This window comes from Primulina huaijiensis, chromosome 2 (assembly GCF_012295235.1).
Source record: "Primulina huaijiensis isolate GDHJ02 chromosome 2, ASM1229523v2, whole genome shotgun sequence".
Taxonomy (NCBI): Eukaryota; Viridiplantae; Streptophyta; class Magnoliopsida; order Lamiales; family Gesneriaceae; genus Primulina; species Primulina huaijiensis.
The window spans coordinates 9,543,416-9,561,950 of record NC_133307.1 but is presented as its reverse complement, the minus strand read 5'-3'; the positions used below and the strand labels follow the sequence as shown (position 1 = coordinate 9,561,950).

Below are 18,535 nucleotides of genomic sequence, written 5' to 3'. Positions count from 1 at the left end.
GAATAATTTAATTTATAGAAAAAGAATGTTTTAGGATTTATTAAATTAATTGGAGTCAAGTTAGTAAATAAATTCTATTAGGTTCAATATTTAATTAAAGCTAAAATTAAAATGTGTAAACAATTGAGGAGGAATTAATTTAGGCTTAATATATTTAAGAAATTAAACATAACATTTAAATACTTAAATTTTAAGTCAAGCATGCCATGCAATAATCTATCCTAAATTTAATGTGTAAATTCACTAAAATATATAATGAGGGTGCTAAACTTTAAGCAATTAAAATACAAGATTTAAGCAATAAAATACCATGCAAATTAGTAATAATAATAAGTTTGGGTCCAACATTTAAATAATTCAAAGGTTGATAACTCTCCATTCAAACCATTTCTAATTACAATTCATGGGGTATTCATTTCTCATTTTAAATTCTCTAATGGGTAGCAAATTTAAATGCAATAAAATACCTCATTTCTACTCAACCTATTAGACAAATAAATCGTGTACTTGCAGTAGGAAATGAAGAACAAAGTAACGGCAATAAGGGGAAGGAGAATCATTTCAAAACCATTCCACTTCTTGACTTGTAACCTCCACCTTAATGCACTTCAATACCCAGTTAACACCCCTTGAATCTTCACCTTCAGAACTTACAACCATAAGCTTCGAAAATAGCAGAGAACCAACAGCAAAAACAATCGAGATAAGCAGCAGAAACAAGAGAAGAAAAATCCAACTCCGACTCCGTCGCACGTATTCGTCGTAGTGATTTGTTTTGTTCAAAACAAATTCCAGGCATGTAGATATTGTTATTTACTCTTCAATCAAGTCCTATAGATATTTTTAAACCATTATATAACAAGGATTCAAGCTAAAACACGGAATTGACAGCAAGTTGCCAAGCAAAATCTGTACAGATTTTCCTAAACTTTTTTGTTTTCAACTTCACGGGTTTGCTAAGTTTTGTTGATTTCAGGATGTTGCTCGGTTCCCGGCTTCCATGGCTGCTTCTAGGAATGTTTTAGAGTGTGTTAGGGCGTTATTGGTCCATTGGTTTACATCAATACACGCACAAACAAAGATATGACAGCAACATTTTTATGAGCACATCATTTTGGGTTCACAGTTTCTGTCATTGGATTGTTTAAAGGGGTGTTCGAATCTTGGCTGTCCTAGGGACTGTAGCCATGGTTAGAGCCCTTCCTTATCATGTCTAGGACGTGACCAAATCATCTTTTCAAAGCTTTTTTCATAGATCCCTCAGATTTTTACAGAAACATGACAAGAGCTCTTCGGTTTTCAAAATCTGATTTTTGGTGTGAGTAACTTTCGGTTTTTGGAGATGTTGGATGAATTGTGGTTGGCTCCTAGCTCATAGCCATGGTTCATACAACACTTCATCATGTCTAGATCGAGCCATGGTCGATGAAATGGCCATTGGAACGACACAGGACAGCAAAACAATGCAATACATCACAAGACATAGATTTAGGTGCTCTCGGTTGGTACTTTCTGTTGTCCTAGGTGTTTGTTCGAGTTGTGGCTGGCTTTTAGCCCTTAGCCATGGTTCAATCAATACCTTAGGATGTTTTTAAGAGTCCTTGGGCGGTGGTTCAAGCCCATAGTCATAAATTTCAGGATTTACACTACAAACACACAAAATGCTACTGCTGTATTTTGACAGCAACTTTTATTTCGGTTCAGGAGGTTTTTCTGAGTTTTCGGTCGGCTTTTAGCCCATGTCCTTGGACTGGACAGTACCTCAATGAGTTAGGAAGGTCATGTTTTTGGCCATTTGTGATTTGGTCGAGTTTAGAGGTCGTACGAGAATTTACGGTGAAAGGTGCCAAACTGACTCTCGAAAGGGTGTTTTATGTTTTTGGATTCCTTTCACATATTTTCGTGTTTTGCAGTTCTTATGCATATTTTTCAGTATGTTTGGGGTATTTTTAATTATGGTTAAACGTCGGTTTAATGTTAGTTCCGGTTGGTACAATACCATGATTGAAAATCAAGTGGTTGGTCCTAATAGTCTCATCGTTGGTTCTATTGTTAAGCTTTGGTTCTATTGTCAAGTTTAGGTCAAGATAATATTATTTGCAAGTGTCACATATTTGAATTAAGTTGCAGCAAGCCTGGGAGCGATCCAACTCATCCTGTAAAAATAAGGTTTTAATTATATTACGTGCATAAAAATATAAAATGTTTATTTTTGAGATATATGCGATATGTCTTGTGGCCACCTTATGTTATGGGTTTGGAAGTCGGTAGACGCAACCGAGTACCTCTCCGCCCGGTGACTTACGACCGGTTTATGATTATGTATGGGTACGGACATCCAGTCCAAAGGCTGTGATTGATCTCTACCGCCCAGTATACTGTGGTTTAGACTGATTAGACGCTCACGTTATGTTATGGGCCACTTGCTTAGAACATTATCTCTACCAGAAAATTATGATATGATATGACAGAGCTCTATGGAGCAAAGCTTTTACGTATGATTTTCAGATATGCACGTAGATATAATTACTCATGATACGATTTTCACCATACGCTTTACGATACCATATTTTTACGTTGCATGCGATTTTATTGTATATTTACTTGTTATTCACGATATATACACTAGACTTGATTGTTGTAGGTACCGATGAAGTCGAGACGGAGGGCGTAGATCAGTGAGCTATCTTGGGGCAGCAGTAGTATACCCGAGGACCTCATGTTTTAGTTTATTTATTTTTATTATATTTAAACTCAGTTTTTATATTATGTTTAAACTCAGTTTTAATATGTTGGATTATTTTTAAGTTGGTATTTGAAACAATATTTCCTTCCGCTGTTATTTTAAAGTTGAAATTATTTACATGTTTATTTTGAAGCAAGTTATTTATTTATTTAGAAAAATTTTAATAATTCCGCAAAAATATGAATACGAAATACGGGCCTTTACAGTTGGTATCAGAGCCTATGTTCTAGTAAAGGGTTGTACTACTACTGACCTTGAGAAGCTCACAAAGTCACGCCTTCGGTCTGTAAGTTTTACGTTTACGCACTTTGTTTAAAGCATGAAATATTTTAACAGCATGTTTTCATGAAATATTTTACGTTCAGATTTTGATTATGCAGTATTTATTTAAATTTAAAGAAATAATGTAATTATGCATGTTGGTTACGTTTGGAATTGGAAATGTCTAAGAATTCAAATATTGGGCTTTAGGAGAAGTTGAAAATGATTTGACTATATTAATTTTTTAGGTCAGTAGTACTGATGTCCTCCTTATGGGTCATAAGTTAATCTTGAAAATTATGAATGCTTTTGGGACTTGTAGAATTTCTAAGAAATTATTGATGGTTCTTGGTTGCTAGTCGAGTAAATTTTTGAGGATTTCATATAAGCAATAGCGATTCGAAGACTACGACAATCTTTAGGATTATAAAGGTACAATTTGAGGATTTTAAGTATCTATGAAAATGTAAGATTAATTATGAGAATTTATTTAGGATGCATGCTCTACATAGTTGGATTTAAGGATTGAATTGCAGGAATTGAGAATTTTAAAAACCTAATTGTAATTACTAATAATTTGAGGACCTAAGTGCAAAACAAAATTCTAAGGGACTATTTTCGAATTTACCAAATTTTGGGGATTAAATTTTGAGTTTGAGAATTTTAAAGTTTAATGAGGTAAAGATGGAAAATTTTATGAGGACAATAATGCAAATTTCGAAGAGTTATAGGACCAAAATGTAAATTTGGAGAACTGTAAGGGCCAGATTGCAATTTTCAAAATTTTAAGGATTAAATGCAAAATTTTGAGGAACACTTGGGATTTTAAGTATTTATAGAAATGTAAGACGTGTTATGGGAATTAATTTTGGGTATAATAAACTTAAGACTATTGAACCTTATGATACGGGATATCTATAAAATGAAATTGGGAATACTGAGGACTCATGGGTAATTGTGGAATTTTCGAGATTTAGGGAAAAATTGGATGATATTCGAGGAAAGTAAGAATTAATTTTAAAATCTTAGGAAATTTGAGAACTTATCTAGTAGTACGTGAGAATTGAACGGTTTAAATGATAAGAATTTTCGGTAATTTAAGCTTGGAAAGATGATTAGAACCTCGAAATAGCTGGATTATAATGTTATAAGGAATGACAATCAAGGACACTGTAGGATGAATAAATCTTGGGCTTGAAAATTTAAGCGTTGGTGATATAACGTCGGGGCAAATTAAGAATTTAAAGTGACGACAAGTTAAAGTAAAAATTTATCGGTTAGCTAAGTTATAAGAGTAAACATTGAGTTAGCGAATTTTTTTGGGAATTTAAGTTTGATGTGTCGTAAGTTTTAACCAGGATCTTAACAGTTAGAATTATACCTTTGGGGGAATTTGATTTTTCTAGAAAGTTGAGTATGATGGATGGTTAGGTTACTCGATAGACGCATGTAAGAATTGAATTAGACACCTTATCTTGAAGAATCTTGAAAGTCATTAAGAAATTTAGGACTAAGCGGATATGTGGGCTGGAGTTATACTATCTAATATTATTTGGGTTGCATAAGCTTGAATTTCAAGGTTTATAAGATAGGTGTTCATACATAAGTTTTGGGTGAAATAAAAACAAAAAGAGAATTAGAGGCGTTCAACATAGAGTACCAATGAACTAACATTAAGATTTTAATTGAGTAAGAAATCCGAAATCTTGATATGGGAATTTTAGAACTATATGGGTGATATGAGCGAAGTCGAAGTAAGATATGAGCGAAGTAAGAAAGAACTCCGTCTCCGCCGCGTCGCGTCGTCGTATTCGTTTGATTTGTTTTCGTTTCAAACAAATCCAATGCACGTATATGTTATTCTTTACTCTTCAATCAAGTCATATAAATATTTTAAAACATTACATGATCATGATTTCCATGGCAAAAACCAAAATTTATGACAGCAACCTCTCACAAAATTCTGCCCAGATTTTCGGTCACTCCTTTATGCTTCACGGTTGTGCGTTTTTGGTGATTTCAGGGTTTGTTTCGATCCCAAGCTCCCAAGGCTGTTTATGGTCATGTCCTAGGGTATGTTAGGGTCAAGTTTGATCAAGGGTTCAAGCCCCAAATCCGTTAGTTAGACGCTCCAAACAGCAAGCAAGAAACAAGTGCCATATTCGAGACTCAATTGCTGTCAATGGCTTGCTTGGGTTAGTGTTCGAGACATGGCTGGACAAGGGCCGATAGCCATGGCTAGGACCCTTCCCTAGCAAGCATAGTATGTGGTCAAGTTGGCCTTAAGTGGCTTGAGTCACGTCCCAAGTCGGTTGGACAGCAACAACGCAAGTCCCTTTCGGTTTCAGTTTTTCTGCATTTCGTTTGTGTGTGTGAAGCTTCGGCTTCTTGGTTGGTGTGGATCTTGGTTGGATTTTTAGCCCTTATCCATGGTTCATACCATACCTCATGATGTCTAGATCGAGCCATGGTCGATCATATGACCAATGGAAAGACACATGACAGCAAGCGATCCAAACAATCGCATGGTACATAATTTGTTCTTGGTGTTCTCGGTTTCAGTTTCGGTTGCCTTGGGTGGTTGCTTGGATTATGGTTGGCTTAGGGCCCTTATCCATGATTTAAGCCACACCTTAGGATGTCGGGAAGGGGCTCTAGTCGGTGGTTCAAGCCGCAATGGCCATTAGCCTTGCAAACGACGCAAGGAAGCGCAACAGCTGCTGCTGTATTTTATTGGACAGCAACTCTGTGCTTCGGTTCAGAGGCTCGTTTGAGTTCTTGGTTGGCTTTTAGCCTATGACCTTGCACTGGACAGTGGCTCATCGAGTTAGAAAGGTCATGATTTTGGCCGTTTGTGATTTGGTTAATTTTAGAGGTCGTACGAGAAATTACGGTGCGATGTGCCGAATTGACTCTCGAAAGAGCGTCCATTCACCAAAATTTCGGCCCTTGTCAGTTTAGGAGCATTATTTCATCATTTTAAGTGTATTTTAATCATGACTAAATAATGGTTCGGTGTTGGTTAGGGTTGGCACGGAGTCATGATTAAATACGGAGTCGTTGGGCGTAATTGTCTCGTTTTTGGATTCAATTACAAAGTTTTGTCAAAAAAATCATTTGCATATTTTTCATGTTAAATTTAGGTCGCAGCGAGCCTGAGAACGATCCAATCCATGTGGTAAAATAATACATGATATTTCATTATACCATTTAATTATATTACGTGCATAAAAATAGAAAATATTCATTTTTAAGATTTATGCGATATTGCTTTTGGCCATTTCACTATCATGGGAGCATTTTATTATCCGGTCGCCAGTTACCGGTCAGTTCAGTTATGTACCACCCAGTATACTGTGGCATTAGTCTGATCAGACGTTCATTACTTTACCCGGTCGCCAGTTACCGGTCATGGGAGCATTGTATTATCCGGTCGCCAGTTACCGGTCCATTCAGTTCAGTGCAGGGGCCACTTGCGTAGACCATAATCTCAACATAAAATTTATGACATGTTATTTACGACAGAGCTCGATTGAGCAACCATTTCACTTATTATTTTTAGTCAGTTATGCACGTATTATAATTTCTCATGACAAGTTATTTTCGCATTATGCCTCATGACATGATATTTTATTCCCATGCAACCTTATTATATTATTTACTCGTTATTTACGATATATGCATGCTGAGTCTTTAGACTCACTAGACTTGATTGTTGTAGGTACCGATGATGTAGGGACCGAGGGCGGGGACCAGTGAGCTAGCTTGGGTCAACAGTAGTGGAACCCGAGGACCTCATATTTTTAGCATTTACTATTTTGACTCAAACAAATTTCTTCGTTGTTGAATTGTTTTAAATTATTATCTTGCAAACAAACATTTACTTCCGCTGCTATTTTGAATGGTTAAAATTTTATCAGTTATTTATTTATGAATGAGGAATTTTAATTAATTAAAAAGAAAATTTTTAAATTTTCCGTAAATTTTCAAGTACGTATTTAGATGCCTTTACAATCTTAATATCTTAATTAAACCGTTTAATGTCCTCCCCCACTAACCCACTAACACACACACGTTACACTCACACACATGCACTATATATACACACACACACTTGGCCTATGCACACACACATCTCTTGCAACCTTTCATTTTTTTTTGGAGAGAATTGGTAGGGTTCTGAGTTCTTTGTCCACCAACCACCCTCCCCTTCAAATTATTTCAGCAACCACACGTTTATTTTAGCAGCAAAATCGTGCCTCAAGTCGCTCGGATCGCTTCCCGCACCGCGTCGTTTCGTTATTCGTTGTATCATAAGTTTTAAATATCAAAGGCATGTATATTCTTTCTTTTTTGAATCGATCTTGTTAGAGTAATTATTTTAATGTATATTGTATGAAAAACATGTGTATGTTATGCAAATGTTTGAGCAAAAATGTTTGAAACGATTTTGGATCTCAAAAACTGAGTCCGTTATCTTTTCAAATACGGAAAATTTTTAGTCGATTTTCTGGAAAATCTTTCAACATATAAAACGTAGTAATTTTTGATATCTTCGATTTGACAGTATATTCGTAATTTTTGGAGAAGAAACGAGTGAGTTATGATCATTTTTGTGGGACTGCACAAGCTGTGAAATTTCTATGTCATAAAATCTGCCACCCTCTGTTATTTCGAATTCTATGACTTATAGGTTTGTTTTCTGGAACTGTTTTCAACATAAGATTTGTAGTACTCTATGTTATCTTCGATTTGACAGTAAATTCGTAATTTTTTGATAAGAAATGAGAGAGTTATGATTTTTATCGTAAAACCGCTCAAGCTGTGAAAATTTGTGCATGATCTTCACGTTTTCTCAAGTTTTGGTTGTTGGCTTCGTTAGGATCTCCTGAATCTTTACTGCTTTGTTTAGGGCAGCATGTTCAGAGTGTTCCAACAAAGCTCTTGACACTTTTTAAGTATGTACGACGTGCAAAGAAATATTTTTATGTTTTTGAGGTATGCTAAATATCTTGTGACCAAATATGAACGGGTTTGGAAGTCGGTGAACGTGGCCGAAGACCTCTCCACCTCGGTAAAACATGATCAAGTTTAGATCAGGATTGAAAAGCGGTAAAGCATGACCAAGGACCAATCCACCCGGTAAAGCATGACCGTGGATCTCATGTATGTGGTAGTGGACATCCCTGCCAGCCCGGTACTGTGGTTTAGTCTGATTAGGCGCGTTTATGTATGGGTCACTTGCTTTGAAACATATCTCTATGCAAAATGATGTTATGCATGTTCAAGTATGTATATGCAAGTATGTTTATGAAAAGGTTTATGAAATGATGGCACGTCTATGTTTATGTACCTATGTTCAAGTTCAAGTATGTACGCTCTACTTTAAAATACATGTGGTTTTATTATGTATTACATGTTATTCTCAGTTTATATATGTTGGGTCTTTAGACTCAATAGACTTGATTGATATCGGTGAGGACGAGTACGAGGAGACGAGGGGTGGGGACCGATGAGTCAGCTCGGACTGCACGGAGGCTAAACCCGAGGACCGCCTACGTTTTTAAGAACTTTATGCATGTTTCAAATGATCCGATTTTCATGAGATTGTTTACGATGTTTAAACAAATACTTTTTGCAAACATTGTTTGTAATTGTTTTTATGATAAGCAATTTATTTTTATCGCAATTTGAAAATTATTATTTATTTAAGAAAATTTTTATTTTTCCTCAAAATTTCAATTATTTCAAAAATACGGTATGTTACAATTACATGATTAATTTTTATAATTAATATAAGGTGTTTTAAATGTATTTTTCAAGAAATGGGATGTGTTGGGTATTTATACCCGTCAGAGCATATTTTTCAGCGGTACGCAAATTTTATCAAAACAGGGGACTTTTTGAGGGTTCGGGTAATATTTTCAAAAACTTTCCAACACGAAATATTTTCCGGGAGTGTGTTTAGACTTAATGGGCTTACTTTTAAGTTTATTGGGCTTAAAACTTTTGTTAAAGGCCCATTTGCACCATAATTAATTATTTAAATAATGCTTAAACTCCACTAAACCTAAAAACTCACCCCCACCAACCGACACCCCTCCATTCAGAATTGTTCTCTCGGTTTCAGCAGCAAAACCCCAAGGTAGCATCGGCCATCCCATTTTCTTGCAAAATAAATTCCTCTAGCGCTCCCTCGGCACTCGTTCTTCGACGTTCTTGCGTAGAAATCAATAGGCACGCTTTGTAACATTGTTTTTGCATCATTCACGTTCAATATTATTGTTGTGTATGCATTTGTGCATGAAATCTCTCGATCCAAAACTTAACGTGTAAAGGCTTCAATTTTTGTTCAAGTTCTTGCATGCTTTTCTTATCCAACTCACGTTTTCTTTAATTTGTTGCAAGGGGGCTGTTGTCATGTGATGTTGAGGGTCTGTTGTCACTGAGTAAGGGAGGGTTTGTAAGCTGGATCGAGGCTTTGTCGAGCCGGGACAGAGTTGAGTGTATCCCTTGAAGTTTTGGCTCGTTGGGGAGGAGATCGACAGATGTGCTTGAACCAGCGTGCAAGGGCCGATCCAAGCCATGGACCAGACCTTGGTGGGTCTGAGCCATGTCCTATGAAGGCTCGATCATTGCTGGAACGAGTCTTGTAGCCGATCGGGCGTAGGGTAATGGGGTAAGTCGCGGGTGTTCTAGTGAGTGAACTTCGAGCAGGTGCGTTGTGCTCCTTGCATGGGAGTGTAGCCGTGAGTTCTTTGGGTCCAGAGGACTCCTAGGGTGGTCTAGGGAAGGTCGAGTCATTGCTGGTCCATTTGGTTTTGGGCAAGGGACATAATCATGGAAAGGGCGCTCATAGGGTTCGAGTGAATTTTTGGGAAATTTTCTAGCAGCCTATAGGTTATGACCGAAGGGTTTAGGGGCCTAGCCTTGATGGTTTTAGGGCCTTCTAGATGTTTATAAGATGTGGTAAGGAGGTGGAAAAAATTCGGTTAAGTTTCGAGTCGATTCGGGTTAAAACCGGGACTCCGGTCCAGGTTTTAAAACGAATCTGTTAAGTTGTAAAATGGGCTTGAGATTACGTATAGGAATGCTTAAAAATATGTTTTGGGATATTTTAAGGATTTTGGTAAGCTTCGGGTCAAATTTTAGAGATCGAGGGGTAAAACGGTAATTTTGGGTTTCCAGGGACAAAATGGTCATTTTGCACCTGGGTGAGATTTTGGTCCTGGCAGCGCCCTGAGCACAATTCATCACGTAAAAAATGTTTATGTATCATGTTCATGATTTTTATGGAATTACGATAAATACGTTGCATGCTTGGTTTAAAGTAAAAATTACGTATATGCATGTTTTTATTAATTGGTGAATATGACGATGTTTTTGAAGGATGAGAGTTGGTTGTGACTGACGATGTATATGTATATGATGACATGAGATATGATGAGCTGAGGCCAAGGCTCAGTGGACGGGTAATGCTGTCGTTGATGTCCTCGCCGCCCTGTACCATGGTTACACGTAGATGGATCCATCGAATAGAGCTGATACGATAAAGCTGATACGAAAGTCACAACTAATGAACTGAATTCAATTAAATGAAAATGTATACGTATATGATGACATGATGAGACATGCTTTGAAACGTTACGATTTTATGCGACAAGTTTATGTTATGCTTTTAAGTTCATGAAAGATATGTTGAGTATGATATTTTTCACTGCTGTGTGTCATGTATATGTACTTGTTATTTCTGGTACAGGTGTGTTGAGTCTTTAGACTCACTAGACGTGTGTGTTGTAGGTGAGCTTGATGCTGAGGAGACTGGAGGTGTCGAACTCTGAGTAGGTAGACTTGGTGGGGTGACACGACCCGAGGACCGCATGTTTTCCGCATTTAGATTATGAGATTTGAGAGGAGATTTATATTTTCATACATTGTTGATTTTAAGATTTTTATTCTTTTATGTTTACGTATGATTTTGTATGAGTTTGATTATTTTAAACTGTNTTTGATATATCTACGACAACGGTTTTTAAAAACCGTTGTCTATGAACGTTTTTTTTTTTTTTGCTACCACAACGGTTTTTAAAAACCGTTGTCTATGAGCGTTTTTTTTTTTTGGGCTACGACAACTGTTTTTAAAAATCGTTGTCTATATGTATTTCGTAAAGGGTCAACGGTTTAAACAAACCGTTGTCTTTCAACTGGTTTTTTAGTTCTAAAACCGTTGTCTTCTACCATATTCTGAATTTTTTTTTATAAAATTCGTTGTTAATATTAAATTTTGCGACGGTTTAAAGCAAAACATGTCGCTAAAATTAGCGACGATTGTACCACACCGTCGCTAATTTAAAACTTGCGACAGTTTATGTGTAACCGTCGCTAATTTTAGCGACGGTTTTAAGCAAAACCGTCATCGATTTAAATTTAGCGACGGTTTAGCAAAAACCGTCGCTAAAATTTGCGACTGTTTTTGTATAACCGTCGCTAATTTTAGCGACGTTTTTTACAAAATTGTCGCCAAGTTAAAATTGGCAACAGTTTGGAAAGAACCGTCGCTAAATATAGCGACAGTTTTTAAATCTACGAGAGTTAAATCAAAAATCGTCGCAAACTGTCTATAAATATCCTCATTCTCGGTCTATTTTCTTCCACACCACTTCACAACACTTAAAATTTTTCTTCCTTACACAATTTTAGTTTCGATTTAGGATAAATTTTTTTGTTTTAATTTTTAGTAAATTTTTAAAATCAATAATATAGTTAGCATAGTAAGATTGTGAGTTTTTTATATATTTATTAAAATATTAAAAGTGATTTTTTTTTACTGAAAAAATTAGCGACGGAAATCATCCCAAACCGTTGCTAAAAGTAGCGACGATGATTATAAAAAACCGTCGCTAAATGTAGCGACGGTTTAGTAAACTGTTGCTATTTAGCGACAGTTTAACATAAACACTGTCGCTAATTTCAAATAAATTTGCGTCGCAAATTGTAGCTACAACATCACTCCAGAACCGTTGTCTTTGAGCGAACTCTTTAACCACTAGGCCTTTAATAACGGTTTTACAGACCTACGACGACGGTTTTTCACCGTCGTCTTTAGACGTCTACGACAACGATTTTTCACCGTTGTCTTTGAGCACACCCTTTAACCACAAGCCTTTTAACAATGGTTTTAGTTGACCTACGACAACGATTTTTAACCGTTGTCTTTTGCCTTTTTTTGTAGTGAATGCTATTTAAAAGTACTTTATATTATTTTCAAAACTATCTGAAAATGTTTATCTAACGCTCATTGCGAAGAGTAGAGAGGATTGGCACTGTAACTAAAGTTCTCGTCATTTCTCTCGACTTTATAACTTTGGGTTTTAATCAGCCTGCAGGGTTCTGAGCCCTTCCTGTCAAGACGTTCAGCTAAACTGCTCAGCGGACAAGATTTCAGTTGCCAGCTTACCAGTTCGACTGATCAATAGACGAAGTCCAACTACCAGCTGAAACTGATAAGTTAAGTGGAGCTTAATGATCAGAAGTGCCGCCGTTTCATTGCCATATCAGATCAAAGAAAATGATCAATGCTGTTCAGCATCATTTGTATTAATTCTGAGTCAGCTCGACCAGTTAGACTGCACAAAGATCAAGTTCAAGTCAAATCAGTTGCTCCTCTAGAAAAAAGACTCAAAATATCTACAGCATTCAAAGCTTTCAAGATGACCGGTTCTTAGTAAATCTTGTTTTATTATGTGTAAACTGACTGATACTTGATGTTATTTAAAATTTGCTATTGTTGTAGCATTTTACCTTACAATATTTTTTGTACTCTAATATATAAACGAGAACGCTTATTTGATTAAATAAACATCATGTTCATCCAGTTATGTCTTCATATAACTGAACTAATATCTTAAGATTTGTTGCCTAAACTGCTTGTATGATAAAAGGATGTTAAATTCCTTTTGAGCGTATATTATTTTATTTTCGATTAAAGGAGTTTTTATTTAAGTTATTGAGGGGGAGCTTTCTTATCCCTTGAACTGAAATATTTTCTTTTTAATCAATTTTTAAAAATCAGCTGTTGAGGGGGAGTTTTCTTTCAAAAGATCCCTCAAGCTGAAAAATGTTTTAAACTTGTTGTTAATTCAGTTCTTGAGGGGAAGCCTTCTTATCCCTAGAACTGAAAGATTTTTTTAATATATTTTCTCACTACAGGGGGAGAATCAGTTTTTAAATTGCTTTAATTGTTCAAGTTTTGTGATCATAAAAAAGGGAGGATTGTTAGAACATTTCATGTTCGCAATCTTGATTTTGATGTTAACAAAACTTGTTATTTTGTTTCTAATTATTTATTGTAGTGCGCAGGAAGCTGGAACTGATCAGGCTTCGAACTGATCAGTTAATTGAGCCAAAACTGAAACAATCGAGACGCAACTGAAAGTACCAGCTGATTGCTCAAACTGAATCAGCTCAACTGACATATCAAAGAACAGTCCAGCTGATGTCCAGCTAATAGCTAATAGATGGTTCAGCAGGAGAACTTTAGAAGCCTGGCCAGCTGATGAAGAACTCAACTAATAAAGAGCCCAGCTGATGAGTTTGATTGAAAGAGTGAAATCAATTCAACTAACGAATCAACTGATTTCACCAGCCCAATTGAAGACCAGTTCAGATAACTAGTTTGGAGCATCATTTAGGAATCAATCAGTTGCAGATCAAGACAAGCTTATCTGAAGTGGATTCCAGCTACGCACAAAGGTACAAAGCATCTGTACTATTGATAGTACAATAATGGACGTTGCAGCAAAACTTAAAGCCAAAACTGATATATTGTATAACCGATCCACTGCTTTTAAGTTATTCAGATTACACAAGTTAAAACGCTTTCAAATATAGCAGCTTTCTTCACGAATGATTACTTCGAGTATTTTTCCGTTTATGACTTTAACCAAACTCGATTTAATTCATCGGTGTTAACATTCTTAGAACACGAGCTATTGCAGCTCTTTGAGAATATTGTATTTGAAGCACCTTTAGTGCCCAGCACATGATCCTTCAGATAACATTAAAGATGAATAGAATATTCATCAAATCAAGCTGGTGGAATAGCACTCTAATCAAGTTGGTGGAATAACACTGTAAACTTTTGACTTTGGTAACCATGTTATTATTTGCTTTTATAAAGCATTGTAATATTTATATTTTTGTTGGAATCCTGGTTTGAGGTCCGGCTCTTCCATCTATATATAGATTGTATTGTGTTATTAGAAGGACACGGTCGAGCTTGCTCCCCTCTATTCTCTCTTTGTAAACAACCCTTCTTACAAATTTAAATAAAAGCTTCAAGTTCTGATTACAACTTTTTAAGTTTACTTTCTTGTTTATTTCTATTTTTATTAAATGTTTATAGTTTTTATATTTCATAGATTAGCCTGAATGACATGCTAAATCATTCGTGCTAAATTATTATCTTACTATGACATGATCTATATTTATTTGTAACTTGGAATGAAAGATAATAAAATATTTATTTAAGTTTTGGAATTTGATGCAATATAAGGATTTTTGGTTAAAACATAAGGTAAAAGATGAATCAGGAAATGATAAACACAAGGTTCGAGTTCAACCAGGAAATAATAAATTCATGTTGTAGCCCTTCAGCCTGCTTAGCCGTGAAATGATGTTAAAGGCATTTTTGGGTGATTTTTATGAATTTATGTTTCTGAGGTGGACCTCGGTAAATTCTCCTATATTTAATTTCTTTGGTATATCTTTGATAATTCTTTTTATGTTTCGAAAAAGTTCCATAGAAAAACCTTATATTCATTATTATTCTAAAATTTAAATGTCTCATTTTATTTGCTCAGTTTGTTTTGAAAATGATATATTGGCTAAAAACCTTGCGTAATTGTATGTCTTTAGGCTATATGTCTTTAAGAATAGGCTCGATAAATCTAACAATACTACGTAATTTAATTTCAAACACTAGATGGCTTTTTGAACGAGTCTAACAGCTGATCAAGTTAGAGTCTTTAAAAATTTTAACAGGTGACATCCCTGAGGATAAACCACCGGTTCGGCTGTTAAAATCAAAGTAGAATATTTTGTTAAGCAGGCAAAAATGCATATTTCTGAAATATCCCCAGGAATATGGGATGGGATTGATTTGCGTGGCGAGAAAACGAAAAGCAACAATAAAGAACAAAGTGGGAGGAAGGATTGACATTGTCAGAATATCATTGAAATGCGTGCCACTCTCCTCCTCAGTCGACCTCAATGAAGATAACTTTCGCCTAGCTCTTACTTTTACCGATATTGTTGTATATTGTTTTTATTTATATCTATTAAATGAGAATAACATAATAACATTTTTGAGATAAAAAATATATGAGATTCAATAAAACTATCCCATTAAAAACAAAGCATAAATCTCATAAGTGCCAACAATCGTCAATAATAATAAATAATAATTGAAATTGAGCAAAAACTTGTGTGAGACGATTTCACATGTCGTAGTTTTTTAGATAGATCTCTTATTTGGGTCATCAATAAAAAAATATTATTTTTAATGCTAATAATATTATTTTTTATTGTGAATATAGGTAGTGTTGACCCGTCTCACAGATAAAGATTCGTGAGACCGTCTCACTAGAAACCTAGCCTTAAAATTGAAGTGTAATCACAGCAAGAGATATCGGGTCTATGTGATGTTACAATTGGTAATTGAACTAATCCTAGAGAGCTAAACTTTCATATCTTTTGTTGAGGGTTTCATGAACAATTGTAAACGGTATGGAGAGGGAGAGATGGGATGGATCAAAATCTCTGGATTACTGCGTAAATATGAGCGAGATTTCAAATTTTTGGGAACAAATATTAAAGAAGAGGGCCCTAAAACCCCTACATTTTCAATCTAGGCGTGTGTTAACTCCACTCTATTTTATGTCACAAATCATGATATTTTTCATATTAAACAAAGCATCTGTTATAACAAATTTTTGGAGTGTAAATACGTGATAGAGAATCCTGATTCAGTCTAAGAAAACTAAACCCTTTATCCTGCTCAATCAATCTAGGGTTGCATGCACTTAGAGAAATGGATTTGAAATCCAATAGTTTGATTAGTTTTATTGTTTACGAAGAAAAAATATGTCAATTTTTTAAATTCACATCTTACTTATTTACACATTAGTAATACAAATTATGATTGATTTCAAATTAAATCATCGTTAGGTGAACTTGAAATCTAATTTCATTAACATGAAATATTATGCAAAATGTGGATTTGAAGTTTATGATATAACTTCTCTAAACAACCCATGAATTTAAAATACATCAATTCAAGTGCAACCTAGTTTCTAAAGTAAAATCCAATGCTATCTTTTAATTATCAAATATTTCACACTTAGAGAAATACAAAACTTAGAATTTTCAACATCATTGGAATCTAAAACTAGCTAGGTCGAAAAGAAAACATTCATGAACCGAATAAGACGGAACATATAACATGGAATATGAATGCATACATGCAACACACAAATGTATAATACAAGTCAACACAAATTCATAAAATAAGAAACTAGCTAGGCAAGTTGAGTTCTACAAATGAACAAATTTGCAAGTGCAAAATGTAAAGATTTTGCTGGGATACTAACTACGTGCAAAAGACCTCTGATTTACTGACCTTGAAAATGTAATAATGGCTTCAAATTTTTAATTCATGCGCTGCTGCCATTGATGGATCATCTTCCTTGTCTCTTTACACTTGGAAAACCAGACTCAGCCATGATATAAATCCAGCTTCAGCTTTACAAAAGAAAATATCAATTTACAATCACACGACCACACTGCCAACGAATAATGTAAAATTTGTCGTACAGAAGCTGTAGTAAATTGATCAAGTTTGGAAGAAATCATATAAATTTTATACGTGATCCTCGCTTGTGTACTGATATGGAAACCTGAGGAAAAGAACAATGAAACTAGCTAGCTAACCCCCATATTAAATCGAAATTTCTTTCAAAGATGGCCGGCCGTGTTAATCAGAAGGGTGGCCTCGCTGAGCTTCCGCTGCCCCAGCCGAATAGATTGACGGAAAATGGGTAATTAGAGCCGGCGGCGGGGGCAGCTGAGGCGCTGTAAAAAGAACTACCACCGCCTCCGGCAACAGTGCCGCCCTCACTGACATGACCGCCGGCGGTAACACCGGATGACTGGGATGCAGAGGGCTGAGACTGGGCGCCGGTGGCGGGGACCGCGGCCTCCTCTTCTTCTTCCAGAGGAAGACGTTCAAACACCGCATTTGCAAACGAAGTAGCAATCAGAACAACTGGGTCCGAAGCTAACAGCGGCCCCACCACACCCCCTCCAACGACTTGTCCCTGGCCACCAGACAAGAATATCGACAGCCCACCAGCACCTGGCGGAGCAGGCGGCGGAAGTACCGTACCGGAAAGCGAGAGGATCTCAAAACGGCCTTGAAGCGTCACCACACTACCCGCCGGAGACGCCGGCTGGCGCAGGGTCACATTAGACACTGTCCCACTGCCGCTAAGGATGCAAACCCCACGCCCCTTCTTTCTTGCATAAACGGACACGCTCTCCACAACGTCGTTGCCACCCGAAACTTCTAGAACGTGGGACCGGAGAGCATTGGGGCTATCGCGCGTGACGAACGTGGGAGGTTTGGGCTTGTTCTTTGAACCAGGTGGCCTGCCGCGAGGCCGGCGGTTGATGGTGGGAGTACCCCCAGAGCTAGTGGCGGCCACCGTGTCGGGATCCTTCTCAGGTGAAGAGGGTTGGATTTCTGAAGCAAGATTTTGGTGAGAAGGGTTTTGGTGCAGGTGGAGATCTGGGGCAAGAAGATGGTGCTCGTAATTACCCTCCATTAATCCCACATCTAAATTTCTATCCCACCAATTGTTTGCCAGCTCTGAATCTTTCTATCTTAAATTGAACACAGAATTAGGAAAACCCTCACGCTATCTCCGCAATCTACTTATCCGACAAGAAGAGAAGATTGAATGAAGTTCTTACATCCAGTGCAGCGAAAGGGGCATCGGCCATCGCATCAAAGAAAAGATCCAATGTGGAGAAAGCAAATACTATTGACGAGAATTCAAGAATCGATTAGAAAGCCATCAGTCACAGTACCATTTCTATAACAGCTTACTATATCTCAACGTCGCTTCGTAAAGGATCAAATTCCACTCCCCACTTGCGTAACAAGCTTCGCAGCGGATACACACAAAAAAAATCTCACTTCAAATCATTTCATTCTCTCCCTTTATAAAATGAACCTTGTTTTTATCCTGGATGCTCTAACAGATCCAGTAGAAAACTAATAAAGCATGATCTTTCTTCCAAGTATACACCAAGAAGAAAATCTAGCTAGCTAGGCCGGCAGAAGATGGGGGGTTTCTTGAATTTTGCCATGGACCTCGGAAGAACGATATATTCGCAGATCACGATGGTGAAATGCCCTAGGTGGAGGAGGGTGCGTGCCTGCGTGGGGGAGATTAAGGAGAAGCAATG

The 18,535-nt window shown here is 36.6% G+C and overlaps 1 protein-coding gene across 1 annotated transcript; it reads right to left on the bottom strand.

Moving 5' to 3' along the window:
- Window positions 1-16,521: 16,521 nt before the first annotated feature.
- LOC140966735 (AT-hook motif nuclear-localized protein 27-like) lies at window positions 16,522-18,535 on the bottom strand. Its single transcript, XM_073426991.1, has one exon. The coding sequence runs from the start codon at window positions 17,887-17,889 to the stop codon at window positions 17,044-17,046; it is 846 nt and encodes a 281-aa protein (XP_073283092.1). The 5' UTR covers window positions 17,890-18,535; the 3' UTR covers window positions 16,522-17,043.